General features: G+C 33.4%; 1 protein-coding gene across 2 annotated transcripts; it reads left to right on the top strand.

Moving 5' to 3' along the window:
* LOC18595555 (cycloartenol synthase) lies at positions 317-20,554 on the top strand. Of its 2 annotated transcripts, XM_007023563.2 has the most exons (18): positions 317-652; positions 1,071-1,256; positions 1,561-1,650; positions 1,954-2,148; positions 2,261-2,345; positions 4,087-4,253; positions 6,232-6,420; positions 6,656-6,769; positions 6,975-7,097; positions 7,175-7,297; positions 7,380-7,478; positions 8,524-8,580; positions 9,663-9,709; positions 9,807-9,950; positions 10,145-10,322; positions 12,046-12,126; positions 19,661-19,744; positions 20,186-20,554. In XM_007023563.2, the coding sequence occupies exons 1-18, from the start codon at positions 443-445 to the stop codon at positions 20,297-20,299; spliced, it is 2,286 nt and encodes a 761-aa protein (XP_007023625.2). In that variant the 5' UTR covers positions 317-442; the 3' UTR covers positions 20,300-20,554. The 2 variants fall into 2 exon arrangements, with proteins under 2 accessions (XP_007023625.2, XP_017979051.1); XM_018123562.1 differs by lacking the exon at positions 317-652 and having other exon boundaries at positions 1,165-1,256; positions 1,959-2,148.

Raw genomic sequence — 22,730 nt, 5'->3', positions numbered from 1 at the left:
AGTACTGACATATCTTTTTAACAGTAAAATTAGATGCAGTTAGAAAGTGAAATTAAAATGAAGTAATTTTTAAAATCAATGAATTAAATTGTTATGATTTTAAATGCAAAGATCAAATTGAATAAAATGCATTTATATGAGAACTTGGTCAATATTTTGACCAAAAATAAATTGTTTTATTATTCTTGTCCCTCTCTTCGTAATTTACATGGCAACCAGTTTTCAAATATTTAATACAAATAAATTGTTTGGCATGCCAACCGGAAAGACCCCACAAATCTTCGACACTTATCTAACAATTGAAACTATTGTGCCATTCCCAATTAGCAGCAGGGTATTCTATCTTGACGGCATTTGCCATTCATACTGAACAAGACTAAACACTTGCCAGCTTTACCAGAGAAGCAAAGATTCTGGGGAGCTGGTCTTTCTTTTTAACGGAATGTGGAGGCTTAAGATTGGAAAGGAGAGTGTAGGTGATAATGGGGCATGGCTAAGGAGTTCGAACGATCATGTGGGACGTCAAGTCTGGGAATTCTGCCCTGAATCAGGAACCCCAGAAGAGCTTTCTAAGGTGGAAATGGCTCGCCAGAGTTTTTCCACTGATCGTCTCCTGAAAAAGCACAGTTCTGACCTTCTCATGAGAATTCAGGTGAGTCTGCCTCTGCCTTCTTTTAATTCATCTAGGTGTTCAAAACTAAATGGGGGTTTGCGTATTTTTGTTAAATAGTTGTTCAAGTAATCCGCTTCCCTTCTTTTCAATGTACAGTTTGTGACTTTTGAAAAGAATTGGCTTTCTGCTGTTGGGATTTGGATATTGATTTTCTTAGTCTTTCAGTTGTAGAAAAATTTAAATTTTTACTTCTATGATTGACTTCATGGCATGACAAAAGAAATGGAAGCTTAATCTATTATCTTCTACTGTGGTCAACTGCATATCTATATTGCGGGGAAACACTTAATAAGTAGAGAAAGCTTGTTGTTTCTGACATTTCTTCTAAGCCGTTGATTATTTTGGCCATTTTGTATTGCATTTTGAAGGTCACTGAACTTTTTCTTTTTGGGTGTAGTATGCGAAGGAGAACCAATTTGTCACTAATTTCCCACAAGTCAAATTGAAAGAGTTTGAAGATGTGAAGGAAGAGGCTACATTGACAACATTACGCAGGGCCCTCAATTTTTATTCAACCATACAAGCAGATGACGGTCATTGGCCTGGTGATTACGGGGGTCCTATGTTTCTACTTCCCGGTTTGGTAAGGCTTAACCTGTAAGCCATGTCTGATCTGACTGTTGATTTGGCAAATACTTGTATGTCTTTTCTCGGGCTTAATGCACTGAAGAAATTGAATTGCTTCTATTTTAGAATCTTTTGACAATTGTCAGAATGTAATGAAAGAACAAAGCCTTTATTTTGTCCTTAGCTTTGCGTTTGTTAGTCTCAGATTCCAGAATATATGCATTCTCTATGGCTTGTTGCTTACATCGACAGTATTGCATTTTTCAGCAACTATTGATTGGATGACATGTAATTTAATTTTTGTTTATAAAATGGAACAGGTCATTACTTTATCTGTTACAGGAGCCTTGAATGCCGTCCTATCAAAGGAGCATCAATATGAGATGTGCAGATATCTATACAATCATCAGGCAAGTAGATGTACATTTTGTGTGTTTTTAAATTTCCATCAATTCTATATGTTGAGTGTATAGTATAATATGCACACATAATGACATAATTATATTATTATTTTTTTCCGTTGGTGCTTTGGAATAATTTCTCACATTAGTTGGGTTTGTAATAACCAAGCAGAGTACTATTTGGATCAAAGGAAAACTGAACCACTTAAGTCAACGGCCTTTTCCCAACTACTTGCTGCTAGTTGGCATCGTCATTATCGATCAACAAATGAAGAAAATTACCATGTTATAAGACTTTTTGTTTTCTTGCAGAACAGAGATGGTGGTTGGGGTCTGCATATTGAAGGGCCAAGCACTATGTTTGGTACTGTCTTAAATTATGTCACCTTGAGACTGCTTGGTGAAGGGCCTGAAGGTGGACAAGGGGCAGTTGAGAAGGCATGTGAGTGGATTCTAGAACATGGTAGTGCAACTGCAATTACGTCATGGGGAAAAATGTGGCTTTCGGTACAAATATTAGTTTTTCACTGTTTGCTCATTTTTTATTTATTTATTATTAGTAAAGAGGTAAAACTTTGAAAGCCTTTGCTAGCCTTTTATTGATATTTGATCCTGATAGGTACTTGGTGCATATGAATGGTCAGGGAATAATCCACTGCCGCCAGAAGTATGGCTGTGTCCTTACTTTCTTCCAATTCATCCAGGTTTCTAATTAGTTTTTTATTGTGATCTTTTTAATTCTGCATATCAAGCCAAGTAAAAGATTAAAAAATGTCTTTTTCTGACCTTCATAAACTGATAAAACTTTTAATTTAAAGCTAGGTGAATTTTTAGTGTCACTCTGGTTCTTTAGATGGAGCAGAATCTCCTTTGTCTATTTCATCATAAAATGTAAGATCCCTTCCGGATAATGCAGCAGATGTTACTAACATCAAATGTGTGAAAGCTGAAACATATGAGTTACAGTACTATATTTCATGATTAGATAACAACCAACAAGGATTCCTTTGATAATGCTAAAATACAACTTATATGACAAAGGACAGTTATTATTTAAGTAGTAAGTTTATTTGTTCGCTTGAACTTTCCTTTATTGAATGTTCACCGTCCCTTTTTTCTTTTTATTTTAGGAATTGGGTAACTAAACCATTTAAAAATGTGCAATCAAGGCCGGATTGCTTTGGCAATGGCTAATGGCATACAACACTTGCTGATGTCAGCATCTCCAGTTTGCTGAGTTGGTGCCATGTAGTTATGCTAGTTGCATTGGCTTGGAAATAATTTGTCCAAACCCAATTCTTAAAGCCAAACTGATATTCAACCAAGTCAAAGAGGGGAACAAAAAGAAGTCCAAACAAATGAAGATAAAAAATTCTCTCTCTCTCTCTCTCTCTCTCTAAGTCTTCTCTAACGTTGTGGGTGCATGTTCCCCTTTTGGCCCCCTCCCAATTTCCTCGTTTTCTAGTGTTTTGAAGAGAGTGAGAGATACTTGATTGATTGTAAATGATTTAATAAGCTTCAGCAACTATGATGGTGGTCAAGATAGGCCGTTGTTGAGTCCTTGAAATCTTTGCCTTTGGGAAAATCAAGTGAAGGAGTCAAGGCAAAATCTTTTGTAATTTTTGGAGGAGCTATTGGAAATGTGGAGGAAGGAAATGGCAAAGAAAGGAACAAACTGTCTTCATCTCATCACTGCATGAGTGCATTTCTCAATGAAGTAGCTGTGAACCAAGGTGCTTGCTTTGTTGCCTTGAATAAACAAGAGCTTGATAATGAAAAATTTTAGATGTTTGTTATTTATAAAATTACTTTTGAATTTTACTAAATCAAGGAGGAGAGAGAGGAGTAGCTGTCTGTTCTTTCTTTTATTTGGTTATGGCTTGAAAAATGGTATGGGCTATGGGCTTGAGATGTTCATTCCACTTCTTGGCTAATTCAGTAGCAGATTGGAATTGGTTGCATTTTTTAAATTGGTTCAGGTGCTTGATTTACCACAAAAGTAAAGTTTGGAATCTAGATTGATTGAGAGAAGTTTCAGGCAGAAAAGTAGCCTCTCCAGTGCTGGAGTTAATGATAGAGTAGAGGAATAAAGTTGTTTGTTTTAGTCATCCATCATCATCTTTTTTTTGTTTTAATTTTAGACAAAGAGCATTCATATTGGGGGATCTTGTTTCCTATTTCCTAGCCAGTTTCAACTGTCAAGGCTTCCGTGTAGCTCTAACTTTTATTTTAGTCTTGGTCCTTGGCGGGTTTGTATATAAATCGTAAAGATTTTGATGTTTTCCATTTGCTTCTGTTTCAATTTTTTCCTTTACCACTTTAACATCATTGACCCAGTTCCTGACAAAAATTAGTTAGTAAATAGGCTCCCTTTACAGGTTTTGCCTCTGTTGCAAAGGTTCTACTTGCTATTACTCTTGACAATAATTTCTTATACTTCTCTAGGAAGGATGTGGTGTCACTGTCGAATGGTGTATTTGCCAATGTCTTATTTGTATGGGAAGACGTTTGTGGGTCCTATCACGCCTATAATTCTGTCATTGAGAAAAGAGCTCTATACTGTTCCTTACCATGAAGTAGATTGGAATAAAGCTCGCAACACATGTGCCAAGGTTGGTTAAACATCTGCCTCTTGCAAAGATCTACGCTTTTCAGAGCAAATTTTTGCAATGATACTACTTTTATGTTGTTTCATGTGGTTAATCCTTTGCTTTTCTAAAGTTTTGGTGTTTCAAATCATTTTTAAAACGTTCTTTGGTTGAATGTTTCGTACTTTATTACGTCAGTTGTTTATTCTTAAGTTGCTAATAGCATATGCAAGGCAGTTGGCAACAATGCATTTTTAATTGAAATCATATGTAGCAGAAAATTTTTCATGCCAATACAGAGAGATTAGATAGAATTTGCCTGAAATATTTAAGAAAATAGGAGAAAAATATGTTTGCAAGGATCATTGATTCAAGTTAAGTAATGAGAGAAAAGAGCATGATCAATGATATCAGTTCAATGTCCTTTATTGGGGGGTATGAAATAGTAGTAAGAAGTTAATAATCCTTTCCCCACTTACGAACCTTGAATGCATTATCAGTATTAAAACTTTATAACCAAATTTACAGATTGTTCTAACTTATATTCCTGCAGATCTTATATTCTTGTTTGTGCTAAAATGGGACAGTTGTCAAGCAAGGGCTAGATTTTTTTGTTGCAATTTGAATCATGTAGCTTGAGCTTAATCTGTTAGGTTTTGTTAGCATTAGATCATAGAGCATTGTTAAAGGGATTGTTGTTGGTATTTCATAAATTTTCTTTTGATTTTCACAGCCAGTATAATTAAACCCTGCTATTATTTGGCTTTCTGTGATGCTTCAATATTGTTTTAACTTCCTGATTAGTTTTCTTTCCAGATTGCTTTAATTATTTTTTTAAAATAAAATTTTTTATTTTCTTTTATAATTGGTTGGCAGCATTATATAAGAGAGATGGGATGAAATCAGGGAATTTAAGTAGCGCAACAGAGAGGGAATGTGATGGTTGTAATATTAGACATATGTGCTATGTAGGCAATTGATGGAAATAATGTATGTATTGTGAATAAGGAATGAATGAATTCGCCAAAAAAAAAGTAATGAATGAAGTGGTTGGAGGAGGTGAAGTACTGAAAGCACTTAAAGATGATGAGAGTGGAAACATTGGAGTATACAACAATCATGGATATTGATGAAAACAGGAGAATGGTAGAGTTTCTATTTTTAGAGAGAGAAACAAAGTTGCAAACTATATGAACAATTAGCAAATAAAAGTTGTTCAGGAATAACCCTACGAGTTATTTGTGGTGTGAGGTTTCTACCTATGGAGGATTCTGTGCTGTGTTTTAACATATCAAAATAGAGTGCATCATTGTGCTAAAATAATGACAGTGTGTCTTAATTAAGAAACAATTAGCCAATTGAAGGGCACCATGTATCACTTATCATATGTTGTGGAGCTTGAGCAGCACACATCTGCAAACAACCAACCAAAGAGGGTATTTTTATTTTTTTCAGACCAAGTGTTTCTGTCATCTCTATTTAATTTATTGACTGTGTGTGATCCACATATTATCTATCAACTAAAGTTCTGCTTGGCGGCAGTAGAAACAAGATATTTTAGTGAAACATGGAAATCAATACAACCAGTTCATGATATTATATTGATGAAAATACTTGCAGGACATTGTCCTTGGAGTAAGTAAAATAAGTAAATTTTAGTAATAATTTTGTGCTTGCTCATGAATTAGAGAAAAAAAATTATTTATCTCTTGGACTAAAAATAATATCTCAAAAACTGTAATTTTAGTAATCTAAGCAAACATTATGAGTTATGTAAATTTGCAAACTATATTTACATATGCATTTCATTGTCAGATTTGTGAAAGCATGTTTTTTATGCCAGTCAAATTAGAGATTGCTACTAAGATGTGCCTAGATTATTGGGTTTTTTTTTTTTTATTTAAGTTCAGCATAACAGCTTTTTTCATGTTACATCATGTCTTCTGATTTTAAGATTGGAACTTTATTTCTTCTTCCTTTTTTCTTTTCCAAATACTTTTAGGAAGATCTATACTATCCACATCCGCTGGTTCAGGATATTCTTTGGGCATCTCTCCACTATTTATATGAGCCTATTTTTACACGGTGGCCTTGTAAAAGCTTGAGGGAGAAGGCTTTGCGTACTGTCATGCAGCACATACACTATGAAGATGAGAATACTCGGTATATATGCATAGGGCCTGTAAACAAGGTATGCTTGTAGAATGGTTGCAATGATCTCAAGATTTTGATGTGGAAGAGAGCACAGTTTTTTCACCTAATTGCAATCAATGAAGGGAAGGGAAATTTTAGATATTCATCTCACTTGGCTAAGAATAGGGTGCTTCTTTAGTGGTAAAACTCTGGAGTGATGCTCAGGGGGCCATGAACCGTATCCATCTTTTCACTCCAAGGAGTTTCTGATTTCCTATAACTCTAATCTGCAGGTCTTGAATATGCTTAGCTGTTGGGTGGAAGATCCATATTCAGAGTCATTCAAACTGCATCTTCCTAGGATCTTAGATTATCTGTGGATAGCTGAAGATGGTATGAAGATGCAGGTCCTGAACAATATTGACCCTTCTGATTCTTAAATTTTAATCTTTCTCCTCATCCAGTTCTTTTCTTGTCTTATTGCAGTTCTAATATGGTAATACCTTGTTTTAGTTCATTATTTTAGTAGTGAACTATGCCAGGGAAAGTAATACAAGAGAATCATACTGTGATGCTAAGATACCTTGATTTCTTTTAATAATTTCATTGCAGGGTTACAATGGAAGTCAACTATGGGATACTGCTTTCGCTGTTCAAGCTATTATTTCCACTGGTCTTGCTGATGAATATGGTCCAATTTTAAGAAAAGCACATGATTTCATAAAATATTCCCAGGTTTTTTTTTTTTAGAAATCATAATTTTATAGTTTCTCATTATGTCCTCAACTTGATTAGTTTTCCTGCGCTGTCAGGTTTTAGAAGATTGTCCTGGAGACCTAAATTTCTGGTATCGTCATATTTCAAAAGGTGCTTGGCCATTCTCAACAGTAGATCATGGATGGCCCATCTCAGACTGCACATCAGAGGGATTGAAGGTCCAAATAGTGAACAACCTAAAGTGGACGTCCAACTCTGAAATATATTTTAGGTTTCAGTAATATCTATTTCCTTGTACAGGCTGTGCTGTTATTATCAACGCTACCTTCAGAATCTGTTGGGGAACCTTTACATATGATGCGGCTATATGATGCTGTTAATGTTATCCTTTCCTTACAGGTATGTGGGGTGTTACACTGGTATTGGTGTTTGAATTTCTCGAAGAAGTGGACTGATGGGTGTAGAAAATTGATAATTGGTGAATATCGGCACTATAAAAGGAGGAAACTTGGAAAAAAGTTTGACATAGTGATTACAGATATAATGATTTATGGTTTTCTAGAATTAGGCAGGACAGAAGAGTTTGATGCTCTTAATTTTCCCCTGCTAGTGCTATCAGAAAGTTATTTGTATAAGGTGGGGCTGATTTGTGGTATTTAAATGTTCATTTCAGTAGCTTCTATCTAGTTGGCCACCTAGTTTTAAGTAATAATATTTTCACAGGATTTCAGAAAAATCTGAGAGCTCTTTTTCAATATTTATGGATCTTTTGTGTTTCTAGTGGACTAATCTTAAGACATGCTTAAGTCTCATGCCTTGCACCTCCATATTCTTTGTCATTTTCTCATAAAAACTATTGACCAAGAAGACTTGCAGTGCTTGCTAACAGGGTATATTCCTTTTACTTTGAGCCTTCTCTTATTCCTTTTTTAGCTCTGTGGGTGACTTAAAATGTCATCAATGCCATTGTAACCTGATGTTGCCTTTTCCGCTTAAGGAAGCTTGAGGTCCTCAGTTTGGATTTAGGCACCAGAGTTGGGGTAGGTAAAGGGGTGGGAGATATCACCTCCCATTATGTAAGCCAATCATGACTTAAAATGAAATAAAAACGTGAATAGTCTTGGCCAACTATGTGCAGACAAAACTATGATAGAATATGACAGAAAGTTATAAACCTGGTTTCAAACATATAGATAATACTTTTGATCTTTCATGATAATAATCTGCTTATTGCCTGAATCAGTTTCTGAAACAAATTCAAAAAAAAAAAAAGTACGATAGGCATCCCATTTTAGTTTCACTACTACATAATACGTACATACCAGTAACTTGCAGTCATCTCCATGACCAACTCACTTCGTGTCAAAGTTTGATGGGACATTTCTGAATTCTGGTTATACTCTATAAATTCCCTAAAATTTGACTACATTTGGGATCCCTGCAGAATGTTGATGGTGGTTTTCCAACATATGAATTGACAAGATCCTATCAGTGGTTGGAGGTAAGAAGTTGACATGTAAATGGCCTTTATGCTTTTCCCTATTCCTATCAAGCACACACAAAACACGTACAGAACACAAGCACACAAAGACACGCAGGTGGACATGCACACACATATATTAACAATTAAAAGTCAAAAAGGTTAATAAGAACAGAAAATATGCTTTTTACCATGGTTTCTTATACTTAAAACAAATAATAGCCACAACTACCGAAAAAAATAAATAAAGAAATGAAGGGGCTTTTCTTTGACTGAATTTTTGTTAGCCCTAGTCATTAAGCATGGCATTGATGGCACTCATGTTGATCTGCAGCTGAAAAGCAGTAAGAAGAGTGAAGCTAGTGTATAAGGGAAAGAAGAATTAACATATTTTAAACAAACATAAATGTTGGCGAAAGGAAAACCCTAAACCCCATACCTGTGTCTCACCCTTTTTCACGCTAATCTTTTCATTTTTGGTCTGTTATATGGCCCCAAGAAATAAAAGTAAAAGACAGAAAATAATTAATATTGAAAATTTGAACCAAGGTTCCTAGAGGATACCAAATACCGCACACTCAACTATAAACTGACTTTAAATTGCACAAAACATAAATGCAGATTTACTGTGATTCAAAACAAAAAAAGAAAAAGATAGTCCTCTTTATAAATTGTACAGAAAGAAAATCATTGACATTGAAAACTTCACATGTATGAGGGAATACCAAATGTCTCACAACTATTAAACTGAAAAAATTCCAAAAAATTGAGTAGCTGATTTACCATAATTCATAATTTTTTTTCTTAAAAAAAATGAGAAAAAAAAAAAGAGAACAAGATAGTGCTCTCTATAATTTCTTGGAACTGGGGAAAAAATTAAGTTAGAGTAAAACAATGCTTCTTGAACTGAATTCACAGTTTAGGAAGGATTGAGTTAATGTAACTGCAATATACGGTTTGTCCATGGTTTAGTCCTAACACGTGTTTGCTTTACTATTATTAATTGCCATCAAAACAAATTTAACACTTGTGATTGTCAAATGATTATGCATTATTTTCTTGCAATGCAGTGAGTATAATTTCATTGTTTTCCCTGTTTTCAGTTAATCAATCCTGCTGAATCTTTTGGTGACATAGTTATAGATTACCCGTAAGGTCCTAGCATACTTCATTTTCTGCTTTTAGACAGTCTATAATTAAATAATGGAATTGCACTCTGATTTTATGCTTATGGAGTGGCAATGTAGATATGTTGAATGCACCTCAGCAGCAATTCAGGCACTAATCTCATTCAAGAAATTGTTTCCTGAGCATAGGATGGAGGAAATTGAAAATTGTATTGGTAGAGCTGTGGAGTTTATTGAAAAGATACAGGCTGCAGATGGCTCTTGGTTTGTTTATATATTAGTCCAAAATCTATATCTTATACATGTTTGGTTTATATTATTTGTCTATATCTGTAATTACCATTTCTGCTATTTTTATAATTTCTCCAACGTGGCCTACTTAGTATATTATTTGTGAAGCACTTGCTTTGAGCTGTCACTTTGAAATTAGTTATATCAAATAATGTAGATTTTGATAGGTATGGATCCTGGGGAGTTTGCTTCACTTACGCTGGATGGTTTGGAATAAAGGGGCTATCTGCTGCTGGTAGAACATACAATAATAGCTCTAACATTCGTAAAGCATGTGATTTTCTGTTGTCCAAAGAGCTTGCAACAGGTGGTTGGGGGGAGAGTTACTTATCATGTCAGAACAAGGTTTTGATCTGTCCTTTTTGAAATTTCATTTCTATATTCTTTGATAAACATGACTGACTTTATTGAATGCCTCCTTGAAAAAATGTCTCTTTATGAATTTGCTATAATTATGCTTATGTGAAATTTTGTTTAATATACTTACATACATCCATCCTTACATTACATATATTTATATAGAAAAAACGAGAAAAAAAGGTCCAACTTGTTTGAATCTTAAACAAATTAAGCCAAATTTTGTTAGCAAAGCACATTGAATGGTCAAAGATTTGTTTTGCTTATTTTATTTGTGGTTTTTACAAAATTTCAAGTTTTCAATATTTTCATATCTAGGAACTGATGTTACCATCTAGATTTGTACAAAATTATGTTGAATATTTTGATACATAAATAATGTTGTTTTACCTGCATAATATGATGATTTTGTGTCATTAAATAATTTAAATGGACAATTTTGTATGAGAAGTATATGAAATTAAAAGTTTTTATCCTTACAGATGTACATTTTGCATGTAGGAATGCATATAGCAAATCTGCATATCATTTTTTAGTATTTCCATACAAAGAACTTTGTATTGATTGGCTTTTGAGGGAACAAGCTCAATTAACCAATAAGGTAGGTTTTTGGGTTTGTTTGTTTGTTTTAGATGTTTATCTTTTTTTTTTATTTTTATAATAAAAAGAAAGACCCATTCATAAAACCATAGCATTTATGTCTAAAGTTATGTAACAGGCTGTTTGCCCCCGATTATTTGCTTCTTTAACAATTACAGCACACAAGTTGCTCCACATTTAGGTAGGTGTAAAGTGCATGAAGCACAGATAATTAACTTGGGATAAGATGCATTCTGCTTCTCTCTGACCAAGTTCACGAGAGAACTAACTAATTTATGTTGTCAGGAGATGGAAATCACTGGATGTACAAATTCATCAATTGAGTTTGAATTGCTGTCCTCCTAAACATTCTATGTAATTCATCGATTATTCTTTTCATATAATATAACTATATATAAACTTAAGAAAAACATAAGTAATTGTAACTTGGTGCAACTCATTGAATGATAACATTATAGCCACTTCTTGTATTCATCTTCCATTATGACTATGAATAAACACCCCTTTTCACATAAAATGGAGACCAACCATGACTTGTAGCGTCTAATTGTGTAAAGTGTCAACAATCTTTCAAAAGCTGATAGTTTTTCTTCAAGATTTTCTGACATTGCAATTTGTCTGAATTACTTGGAGAAAAGTAGTTGAAAAGAATTTCCGAGAGAGATTTTTACAAAATCAAAACCAGTAGTCTGATAACATTGCAGTAAGTTTCTGATGAGAGTGATAATGAGTAATGCATGCTAACTAAGACAAAAGTGTGTGGATAATGAGAAGATGTTTTCTTTTCATTATATTGAGCTTGTAATAGCTTTTGTTTAAATATTTTTTCAACATTTTGTTTCTGGAAGTGTGTTGTTCATTAAATGGAGAATTCTAATTGCTTTATCGTAGTTGTTGATGACTTGATGGATTGTTTTGAGTTCCGCTTGCTGGTTTTCTCCTTTTGCATTCAATGGAAACAGTCTGATTGAGAACCATCAATATAGAAACTCAGATTCCTAAATTACATATGCATAAGAGAGGAATATTTAACTATTTATTGCTACGGCTCATGGTTTTACTCTCCTGACTTCTTGAGTGTGAACCATTCAATTCTCTTCTTTTCCAACAGGTTTATACAAATCTTGAGGGTGCTCGGCCACATATTGTTAATACCAGTTGGGCTTTGTTGGCCCTTATAGAAGCAGGCCAGGTACATATGCATAAATTATTCTAAAAGTTTTTGCTTGCTTGCTAATTAGAATTCCTAAACGTGTCAACTCTTAAATGTCTATTTTTGTTTAAAGAGGAGATAGAAAGGGTTTTTTTTTTACTCTTCTCATTTGTTATAACATATTATGCTTTTATTTTTATTTATTTAAATAGTTTTGTTGAGAGGAAAAAACCAAGAGAGAGTTTTTTATTCTCTGTCATGAAATTATTATTTACAACAGCCTATATGTATATACATGTTAACTCTAAAACAGCCATAAAACAGGAAGTTATCACAAATATAGAAAGCACAATATTAGGCCCTAATAATAAAAAATTAATACAAAATACAATAATTATTCTTAAAAATCTTCCATCAGTCAACACTCACCCTCAAGTTGGTGTATAGATGTCACATATGCCGAACTTGCAAACTAACGTATGGAATTGTCTGCTGCTAAGTCCTTAAGCAAAGACATCAGCTAGTTGTTTTTCTGAGGTCACATAAGCAACATTCAAAAAACCATTGGTTATTTTTTCTTTTATGAAATGCTGTTCAATCTCCATATGTTTTGTTCGATCATGTTGAGTCGGATTGTGAGCTATACTAATAGCAGCCTTGTTATCACAGAACAAGGATAGATATTTCCATTCTGACAATCGCGATTCTTCCATTACTTTCTGCAGCCATAGTAATTTACAAACACCTTATGCCATAGCTTTATATTCTGCTTCTGCACTTGGCTGATCTACCATAGTTTATTTTTTGCTCCTCCAAGTAACTAAATTTCCACCTACAAATGTGCAATAACTAGATGTTGACCTCTTATCATCAGGAGATCTAGCCTAATCTACATTTATAAAAGCTTTTATCTTTAAGTGACCATGCTTAGAAAAGAACAGTCTTTTTCTAGGTGCAGATTTTAGGTATCATAAAATGCTGAAAACAACCTCTTGATGAAAATCTCGAAGGTCATGCATATATTGACTTACCAAAGTTATGGAATGGGCTATATTTGGTCTGGTGTGTAAGAGGTAAATGAATCTCCCAACCAACCTCTGATATTGGCCTAAATCAACTGACTCACAAACTCCTTGTAATTTGTGATTAGCTTCAATCGGAGAGTGTGCAGGTTTACATCTCAACATACCTGTTTCTACAAGGAGATCCAAAATATATTTTCTTTAAGAAATAACGATTCCTTTATCTGATCTGGCACCTCCATTCTAAGGAAATATTGCAACTTACCCAAATCCTTAATCTCAAACTCCTAAACTAAAAGTTTTCTGAGTCAAGCAATTTCCTCCTTATCATCCCCCAGTCACAGCTATGCATCGACGTAAACAATAAGTAATGTGATATTACCACTATAGTGTTTAATCAACAAGGTATTATCAACATTGCTTTGATGATATCCAAATGAGATCATGGTCTTATTGAACCTATCAAACCATGCCCTCGGTGATTGTTTTAAACCATATAGTGCCTTCTTTAATCTACAAAACTTCGCTTCAGTCTTCTCATCATCATCAAATCCTAGAGGAATTTTCATATACACCTTTTCCTCCAAGTCTCCATGTAGTGAGGCATTCTTGACATCAAATTGTTATAAGTCCCAATCAAAGTTAGCTGCACATGATAACATGATTATGATATTATTCATTTTTGCAACAGGAGCAAAAGTCTCTTGATAGTCTACCCCATAGGTCTAGGTGAAGCCCTTTGCCACTAGTCTAGCTTTGTACCTTTCGACTGAACCATCTGCCTTATGTTTTACTGCAAACACCTATTTGCATCCAACTGGTTTCTTTCCCAATGGGGAAGTAACAAGTTTCCAAGTCTCATTTTTTGGCAAAGCCTTTATCACTTCAACCATTGCCACTTTCCATTTTGGATCACGATATGCTTCTTGCCAACCTTGTGGAATAGAAACAGAAGAAATAGACAATACAAAGGCTCTATAGGAAAGAGACAAAGAATCATTGGAAACAAAGTTAGAAATAGGATGTTTAGTACAAGCTTTGACTCTTTTTTTGATAGCAATAGAAACATCAAGATCATTAGCTATGGAATTAGAATTAGGGCAATCAAAAGTTAAAGGAGACTTACCACATGTATTTTTAGGGATTGAACTCAGAGATGGCACTTGATCAAGTATTACATGCTTGATTGCTTTATCTGTCTTGTAATGTCGTGTGTAGGTTTTCAAATTTGGCCTATCCAATCATCCAATTTTAGGTTGTTTCTTGTCATCACTAGAATTTTGATTAAAAGAGGTATAAGGGCAGATGTTATCACCTCCACCTTTTCTTCGTTATTCTCCCCCTAAAAATGTGATTGAGGTGTATAAAGGTAAGGCTCAAACTCCCTAAAGGTAACATCCATACTCACAAAGTACTTTCTTGAGGGTAGATAATAACACTTGTATTCTTTTTGAGTTGCAGAATAGTTAACAAACACACATTTAAGGGCCTTAGGTTCTAACTTACCTACATTCCTCTTGTGAACAAAACACACATTTAAAAATTTTTGGAAGAACAGTATATGAATTACTACCTTGTAGAACTTCTAAAGGACTCTTAAAATTAAGTGTTTCTAGAGGCATTTTGTTAATAAGGTATGCGGCTGAAAGTACTGCATCGCCCCTGTAAACTTTTGGAACATTCATAGTAAACATAAGAGATCGAGCCACTTCTAATAAACGCATGTTCTTCCTTTCAAACACTCCATTTTGTGCACTGGTGTCCACACAGCTAGTTTGGTGCAATATCCTATTGGCATTTAGATATGCATTAAAGACACCATTCATGTATTTTGTACCATTGTCAGTTCTCAGAATCTTAATCTTGGCAACAAATTGTGTACAAATCATTTTGTGAAATAGTTGAAAACAAGAAAAAACCTCATTCTTTGCTTTCATCAAATAAACCCAAGTTAATCTAGTACAACAATCGATAAAGGTAACAAACCATCTTTAATCGGATAGAGAAACTGTTTGACTTGGTCCCTATACATCAGAATGAATAGTCATAAAATGAACTAAACTCTTATTATTAATTGAAGGATAAGAATGTTTGGTGTGTTTAGGAAATTCAAAAGCATCAAAAAATAATAAATCCAACTTGCATTGTTTAAACAAACTAGGATATAATCTTTTTAAAACAAAAAAAGATGGGTGTCCTAATCGTTTATGCCATTAGATTATTTCTAAGTTAACATTCATAGATTCTCTTAACGAGGTTCAGGTTATACCAAGAATCAAGGTACTGTAACCTTCCTTTAGTAGATACAAGCCGTCTTGCAGTCTACCAAAGCCAATCGTTCTCCGTGTTTTCAAGTTTTGTAAAAAACACAATGAGTAGGAAAGAATTTAGGTTTGCAAACATGTGCTTTTGTAATTGAACTAACAGATAAAAAGTTAATAGGAAAACGATGAACATGAAGGACTAAAGATAGATTAATGGTGGGAGTACATTTAATAGAACCTGTTCCAAATATAAAGGTTAAATATCCATCCACTATACGGACTTTATCATTGTTTGAACATAGAGAATAAGTTTAAAATCATATATGCACTCTTTTTCCACTAATTTCTGGAATTTTGTTGCATCTTCAGAACATTCTGCTTGGAAATCTTGGTAATAGTCGAGTTCTTGCCATAAACCACTCAATTTAGTAAAGTATTGAGCAATGATCATCTCACCTAGTTTTGTCTCATGCATCTTGTTGTCGAATTTGCACACGCAAGTATACGTATCGAACAAGTAATATAGTGATGAAAAAGAATATCGTTCCCACGGAGATTTGTTTCTGAAGTTTCACTAAGTACTAAAATTATAAAACAAATTAATCTTATTTAAGTAATCCGAAAATTAAAGAAAAACTAATTAAAAATAATCAAAAATCAACACTAAATAAACTAATAGACTAAATAAGTTGAGAAAAGAAATATATTAAAGATCTAGGATTATGGATTCATTTAACATTTCATTTGACATCAACTTTTCTTGTTATTTATCTTTCTTGGGTGGTTTTTCTAACCTAGAATCCAAAGCTATGGACAAGTCTCTGTTTGGTTACTTGTGCAAGTACCTAAGTTAATTAGTTCACTATATGTTTATAGAAATAAATTAAATTAAGTTCATTAAGCAAGTGTCCTAATGTGGTCATGTATGGCAATTGGCGTATGTTTACCCGAATCGCGAATCAGATCACCTAAGTGATATGAATATACACTATTCAAACCTTAGTTCAATCTAAAATCTCTCTATTGAATCCCTAGATTCACAAATCAATTAATTGTTGGCCAGACAATAAAAAGCATTAAGAACATATTTGAATAAGCAAAATTATACCCATTCATGATAAATAAAAGAGAAATTAATATTCAAACTATATGTTGAAATCAACCACAATTCTAGAAAAATAGTTTAGCTCATAATAACTAATAAAAACAACATCCAAAGAAATTTAGCCATGAATCCAAGTGAAAGAAAATAAGAAAAATACAGAAGTAGAGAAAGAAATTAATTATTGAAGCTTTGCAATCTCAATTCTCTTTCAAATTCTTTTGTTTTCTTGCTCAATTTTGGCTCTAAATCTCCAAAATAGTTGCTCGCTGTCTCTCCCTTAAAACTTCTTAAAAAGGTCCCTTAAATAGGCTCTAACAAGCCTAATTTCCAAAAGCCCATTAAATTTTTATTTTTGAAAAATCATTCAGTGCCGCGACCTTGATTTCTTGGCCCCACGACATTGAATTTTTGCCTTGGGAGTGCTGCAGCACTACTCTTTCAGTGCTGTGGTGCTAGGCTCTCGGGAAAATGTATGGTGCGCCATTTTAGCTCAGCGTCGCGCCCATGTTTTCCAGCTCTACGACGGTCTATCAACTTCAAACGTGATTTTCACTCTGATCTGGTCTGAAACTAGAAAAGGTGATAAACATAAAGATTATAACCCTATGTCTTAACTTTCCAATAGCTCAAGAATTATGTCAATTGGACTTCTGGGTTGAAAGATGTGCTCGAAATGCCTCATGATGTTCAGTCCATGCATACTACTGCAGTGCTTCAATTTAGACAAATATTCTGACCATGATCCAATCAGAACTGGGTAAAGTGGTAAACATAAAAGTTGTAGCTTTTCTTCTTAGAATTCTAGTGGTCCAATAATCACCTTTTTTGGAGTTTTGTAGAGAGAGATATGGTCAAAATACTGAAACATATACGAATGAAGCCATCACCATACGTGCATGGATTTCATCAAATTTTCAATAAAAATAATAAGAGAAATTAGTAATACTATGTTTAAAGTAATTTAAAATAAAATAACATAAAATTAAATTAAAATAATTTAAATTAACCACTCAACAAGTAATCAAATTTAAACTTAGAAAACACCTAAAATGTTAAAATCTGAACATAAAATCTCAGAAGTTTAACTACTTAAGCCCCAAAATGTGTCAAAATAACTCTATATATTAGAGTTATCACACCTTATTCCACAATTCATAAATCTGTGCATCATTGCCCATTTGAGAATAGGTTTGAGATGCTGCATTTCAAATCTTAGATGCAGTATTTAGTAATAGATAACCTTGGGCAATTTGAGGCTGTATGGAATTAATGAGCCATGACATTACGGGAGAGTTTTCAGATTCCCTCTGGTTGTAGGTGGCCCTGGTGACCTCTGGTTTTTGTTTATCCCCAGTAACATATCCTTTCAGACCTTGAGCTTGGATGAACAACAAACAAGATTTTGACCACGCAAGATGATTAGTTCCATCTAGCTTTACGGGACTAATTTGTAATGAGGGATTCTCTCCGATCAAACCAACCTTATTTTCATCAGCTGTTTTCTTCCCATTAGCCATGCTTTGAAATACCGCAGGAAAAAAATTTCAAACTCCTCGCTAACTACCTAGTCACGCAAGGCTTTTGGCGGCTGTCAAGGGTAGCAAACAAGATTCCTCTACTGCCGAGCGATAAAAAATATAGCTCTTTTAGTCAGCAAAAGCTCTAAGCTCTAATACCATGTTGAGAGGAAAAAACCAGAAGAGAGTTATTTATTCTTTGTCAGCAGCCTAAATATATATATATATATATATATATATATATACATGCATATATACATGTATACATATATGNTATATATATATATATATATATATATATATACATGCATATATACATGTATACATATATGTAAACATGTTAACCCTAAAATAGCCTTAAAACAAGAAGTTATCCCAAATGTAAAAAACACAATATTAGACCAAATAATCAGACACTAATACAAAATATAATAATTATTCTTAAAAATTCTCCATTAGTAAACAATTCTTTTTGATAGAGGAGGAAAGAAAGCTGTTTGTCAGTGTTAGCTATGGGTTGAGTAAGGCTTTGAAAAGAGGTCTACACATTTACTTTTATGTAGCTTGAAATCATTAGCTAGTTAGGAAACTCAATTTCCAGTATGCCACCTTTAAAACTTAGATGGCTTTTCATTGTGGATGGTCAGATAGAAGACTTCTTAAACATCTATGCCATTTATTATTATGAAGGGTGATTCCATTCATCTTTGATCCATACTAAGTATACCAATAAATTTTATTGGACAGAAATAGCACACTTTCAAATAGTCTTTCTTCAAAGAGAATTTGTTAGAACAATTAGGGTTTTAAATTTCTAAAATTCTTCAAGAAAGGCTACAAGACATGTAGCAATGTTACTTAAAAGCTTTTCTGACTCCCACTACTTATTTAGTTTGTGTCCCAAATGGCTGCATGTAATGGTGCTACTTTGTTAAAGACACCCACCGTTTATGTAGTATGTTTGTAAAATGGCACTTCTAATACGTTCACAAAATAGGTTCTAGGCATTAAGAGGATTCACGACCTAAATTCTAACATGTGATGTGCAAACTAAAGTTTTCTTGGGTTATTGCTTTATTCCTTTTTTACTTTCAGAAGTGCAAATTAAAGAATATAATTTAAAATAGAAAAGTTAACTTTCATAAACAACAAAATGCATGATCTTACTTTTTCTTGAACAATTATGTTTAAATTGATGCTACATTTTCCCTTTATATTCATTCTTAAGATGCTTTTGGTTTTTTACCATTGCTTTTGCTTTGTAGCAAATTTGGAGAAAGCTAAACTTGAATAATAAAATACAAATAGCAAACGTAAAAACCAAAGAGAGCCTAAATAAATATGTTTAATATAGCCTGAGAAGGTTCACTTAGCACTTGATCCACATTTTACCAAGTTGCTAAGGACTAATACTCATCCATATACAAACCATATAAGGCCTAAGTCTCCTTTCTGCTGGTATTATATTCTCACTCTTTATGTGATAATGTTCTGCAAAATTCAGGATGCATAACAATGTTGACTGTGGTACTTCAGTGTATTTGTTCAATGTGTTTATTCAGTTTACATATTTTTAGGACTTCAAGAAAGCTTCAATTTCAATATACAAACCTCACTTTTAATTTTATTATTCTGTGGTAACTACTAACTCTTCCACAATGAAAGGCTGAGAGAGATCCGACACCATTGCATCGTGCTGCAAGGATATTAATTAACTCTCAAATGGAGGATGGAGATTTTCCTCAAGAGGTAAAGATGGGCTTTCTTTTTTTACATCATGGTCAGAGAAGATAATCATGCCTGGAGCAATAATTTAATCATATCTGTCTAAGAAAATTGGAAATAGCAAGTTATGTTTCTTCAGTGCTTTGCAAATCACTGAAATCTATGCTGGTTCAATAGTCTGCAAGTAAAAAATGATTCGGTAACAGACAGTAAATAAAGTTTTTGCATGTTATATGGAGCAACAAGGAGAAACTTGTAAGTAGAGAATGCATCTAGTGTTTCAGTATTGTTTGAGCAAACAAACATGAAGAGCCTGATCAAGAAGCTTGCATTTCTACAAGTTCTTTCAATGACATGGCTTACTTATATCACTTTGTTCAAAGAGTGATAACATTGGAAGTTCATTTCCAAAACCATATGTGTCCATGCACTCGCTGATTGCTTTCTAACATTTCCCTATCACAGGAGATCATGGGAGTCTTCAATAAGAACTGTATGATTAGCTACTCGGCATATCGGAACATTTTCCCGATATGGGCCCTTGGAGAATATACCTGCCGAGTGTTGCGGGCCCCTTGAGATTTTGCCACTGTTGATAATAATGGTCGGAATAAATAAGTTTACTCATTGGTTCATAATTCTTTTTTCCAGCCATTTGAGGTGCGTAATGTAGACTTTCATTATCTGCTTCCTATTTGCAAGATAACATGTCTAAGGTAATTTAGTTATTTTATAATTCTTACAAGATTCTTATAGGGGAACACTTAGGTTTCCTAAATTGAATATTTTTTTTGGTGTAAGTAGGCTCGAACCTTGAGGGGTTACGTTTTGTCATTTTCTCAAGTTTACTTCCTTACGTATATGGTATAGTAATAAACAAGGCATAATACTCAAAAAAATCTTTAGACTTATTTAAGAAAAAACAAATAAGTTTTTATGTTCTTTATTTGTGTTCAATCAAATTCATATTTTTATATATTTATTTTGAACTAAATAAGTACTTATGATTAATAATTGATTAATTATCATTTTATATTCATGTGATATTGACTTGGATGGTGAAAATATCACATAGTCATGTTATTTTTATCGATGGAAGAGAGAGCAGAGAGAAAAGCTGTTAGGGTGAAATTGGAGAGTCATTTTTAACTTACCGGCAAAATTATCGACAAAATTTTTATTGGAAAGTTAAAAAACCCTCAAAGACTATTATTGATGAAAATTTCATTAGTAATTCAACAAAATTTTAAAAGAACACTATCTATGGAAATTTCGTCCATAATTTCGTTGTTAATGTAAATGAGTTATTGACTGAATAGGCAGTGAAAAAAATCTATCGGTAAATTCTATTGGTGATAATCAATATTGATGAACATGATTGGTCAGTGTCTTTTTTATTTATTGTGTGTCAATAAATGATCAATTATTTGTCGATGGAACTCTTTTCGTGGTAAATTTCATTAGTGAATTTCGTTGATAGTGTATGTAACACAATCTTGTTGAAAACTAATTGGTAATCTGTCAACAATTGTCGATGGAATTGATTTTGTTAACGTAAGCTCCTTTTTTTTAGTGAAATACACTATCTTTCAGTCATTTATGCAAAAGAGCGAAATGTGTGTTTTTTGCACGGTGCAAGGGAGAGGCAATGGGTGGCTACAAGTGGTTCTTGCAATGGTTGACAACCTTGCTCTTTGACTTTTGATTTTCATTCTGATTTTTTTAATCTAAAATTTGAGTCATAGTAATAATAGTAATAAAATGTCGAAATGACAAAAACAAAAGCTCATTGGGCTTAATGGGCTCTAGAAACAAGAGAATGAGATTTAAGTCCAGCCCAAAGGAAAGAAAAATGGGAGTAGATTGGGTCCAAAGCCCAATTTTAGAATCAAATATAATAAGAATAAGCCCCAAAGAAACCAAGCAGATCAAAATAATTTGGGCTTAAAGAGGCTTAAATCATTTAGGCATTAACAATTAAATAAAATACAATAAATTAAATAAAAACAAAAAACAAAACAAATGAAATAAAAACAAAATGGGGTGTCAACAATGTCCAATATTAATTTTAGTTTCCACTTTCGTTAGATGATAAACCAAACTTTGATGGCTGAAAATGGACAATCGTTACAACCCTTTCAGCATGGTGCACTGTATTTATGGCACTGAGTTGAATTGATTGGTCATTGGAAGTGATATGCTCTATTTCTTTATATTGAATCGCTTGTGCTTGAAGTTAGTTCAGGAAGGACTTGGGCTTGGAAGAGGTGTAGCAGCTAGGAATTGAAATTGGGGAAGATCCAAGCAATAAATTGGCATCATTAGGTTTAAAAAAGATCTACTTTGCTCAAAGCCAATTATACTTGACTGAGCACTTCCATATTTGATTATATTATTGGCAAACCAGTAGTAATTTTTTTCTTATTTTAAAGAATTTATCATCCATGATAATATATGCATTGAATAACCCACTTTCTATAAATTTATAAAATTCAAGCATCGTGGAATTGATGGCAGCATATGTTATAGTCATGTAAGTTTCAACTATCAAATAGCTTTCGTTTATCCAGACACCACTCATTATTGAAATTTACACAAACTAGTAAGAGATAGTAGGAATAACAGAAAGACTTTTTTAAAGAAAAAAAAACCTAAAGAGAAAGCAAGGAAAATAGAGAAAACATGTAGAGAAGTTTTAAAGGAAATGAGAGAACTATTGGTGAGGCAAAATAAAACTATATACCAAAGTACAAAATTATACTCGGACTTAGCCCACGTGTATAGTCACGAGTAGGGGGGAATATACATTTTTTTAAGGCCTGGTTTAATCTTATGTGTGCATGAGACCTCATTCTTTTCTTTCTTACAACAAGTCTATTATGGGTTTTCATACATAAGGCACTTACCTTTCTTGTACCTTGGCAATGTGGGATGTTGAAACCTTATGAAATACACTATTTTTCGAATTATCCCCCATTTCTTTCATAAGGCTTCATAGGAAGTTTTTACT

Source organism: Theobroma cacao, chromosome 6 (assembly GCF_000208745.1).
Source record: "Theobroma cacao cultivar B97-61/B2 chromosome 6, Criollo_cocoa_genome_V2, whole genome shotgun sequence".
In the NCBI taxonomy this organism is placed as follows: domain Eukaryota; kingdom Viridiplantae; phylum Streptophyta; class Magnoliopsida; order Malvales; family Malvaceae; genus Theobroma; species Theobroma cacao.
This window is presented reverse-complemented; position numbering and strand designations above follow the sequence as displayed.

Bases quoted from the DNA above. Each gene is read 5' to 3' on its own strand.
- LOC18595555 (XM_007023563.2), top strand. From the start codon at position 443: ATGTGGAGGCTTAAGATTGGAAAGGAGAGTGTAGGTGATAATGGGGCA. The intron at 2,149-2,260 runs GTACAAATATTA...TGATCCTGATAG, and splicing joins GGGGAAAAATGTGGCTTTCG to GTACTTGGTGCATATGAATG. The intron at 9,710-9,806 runs GTAAGGTCCTAG...GTGGCAATGTAG, and splicing joins GACATAGTTATAGATTACCC to ATATGTTGAATGCACCTCAG.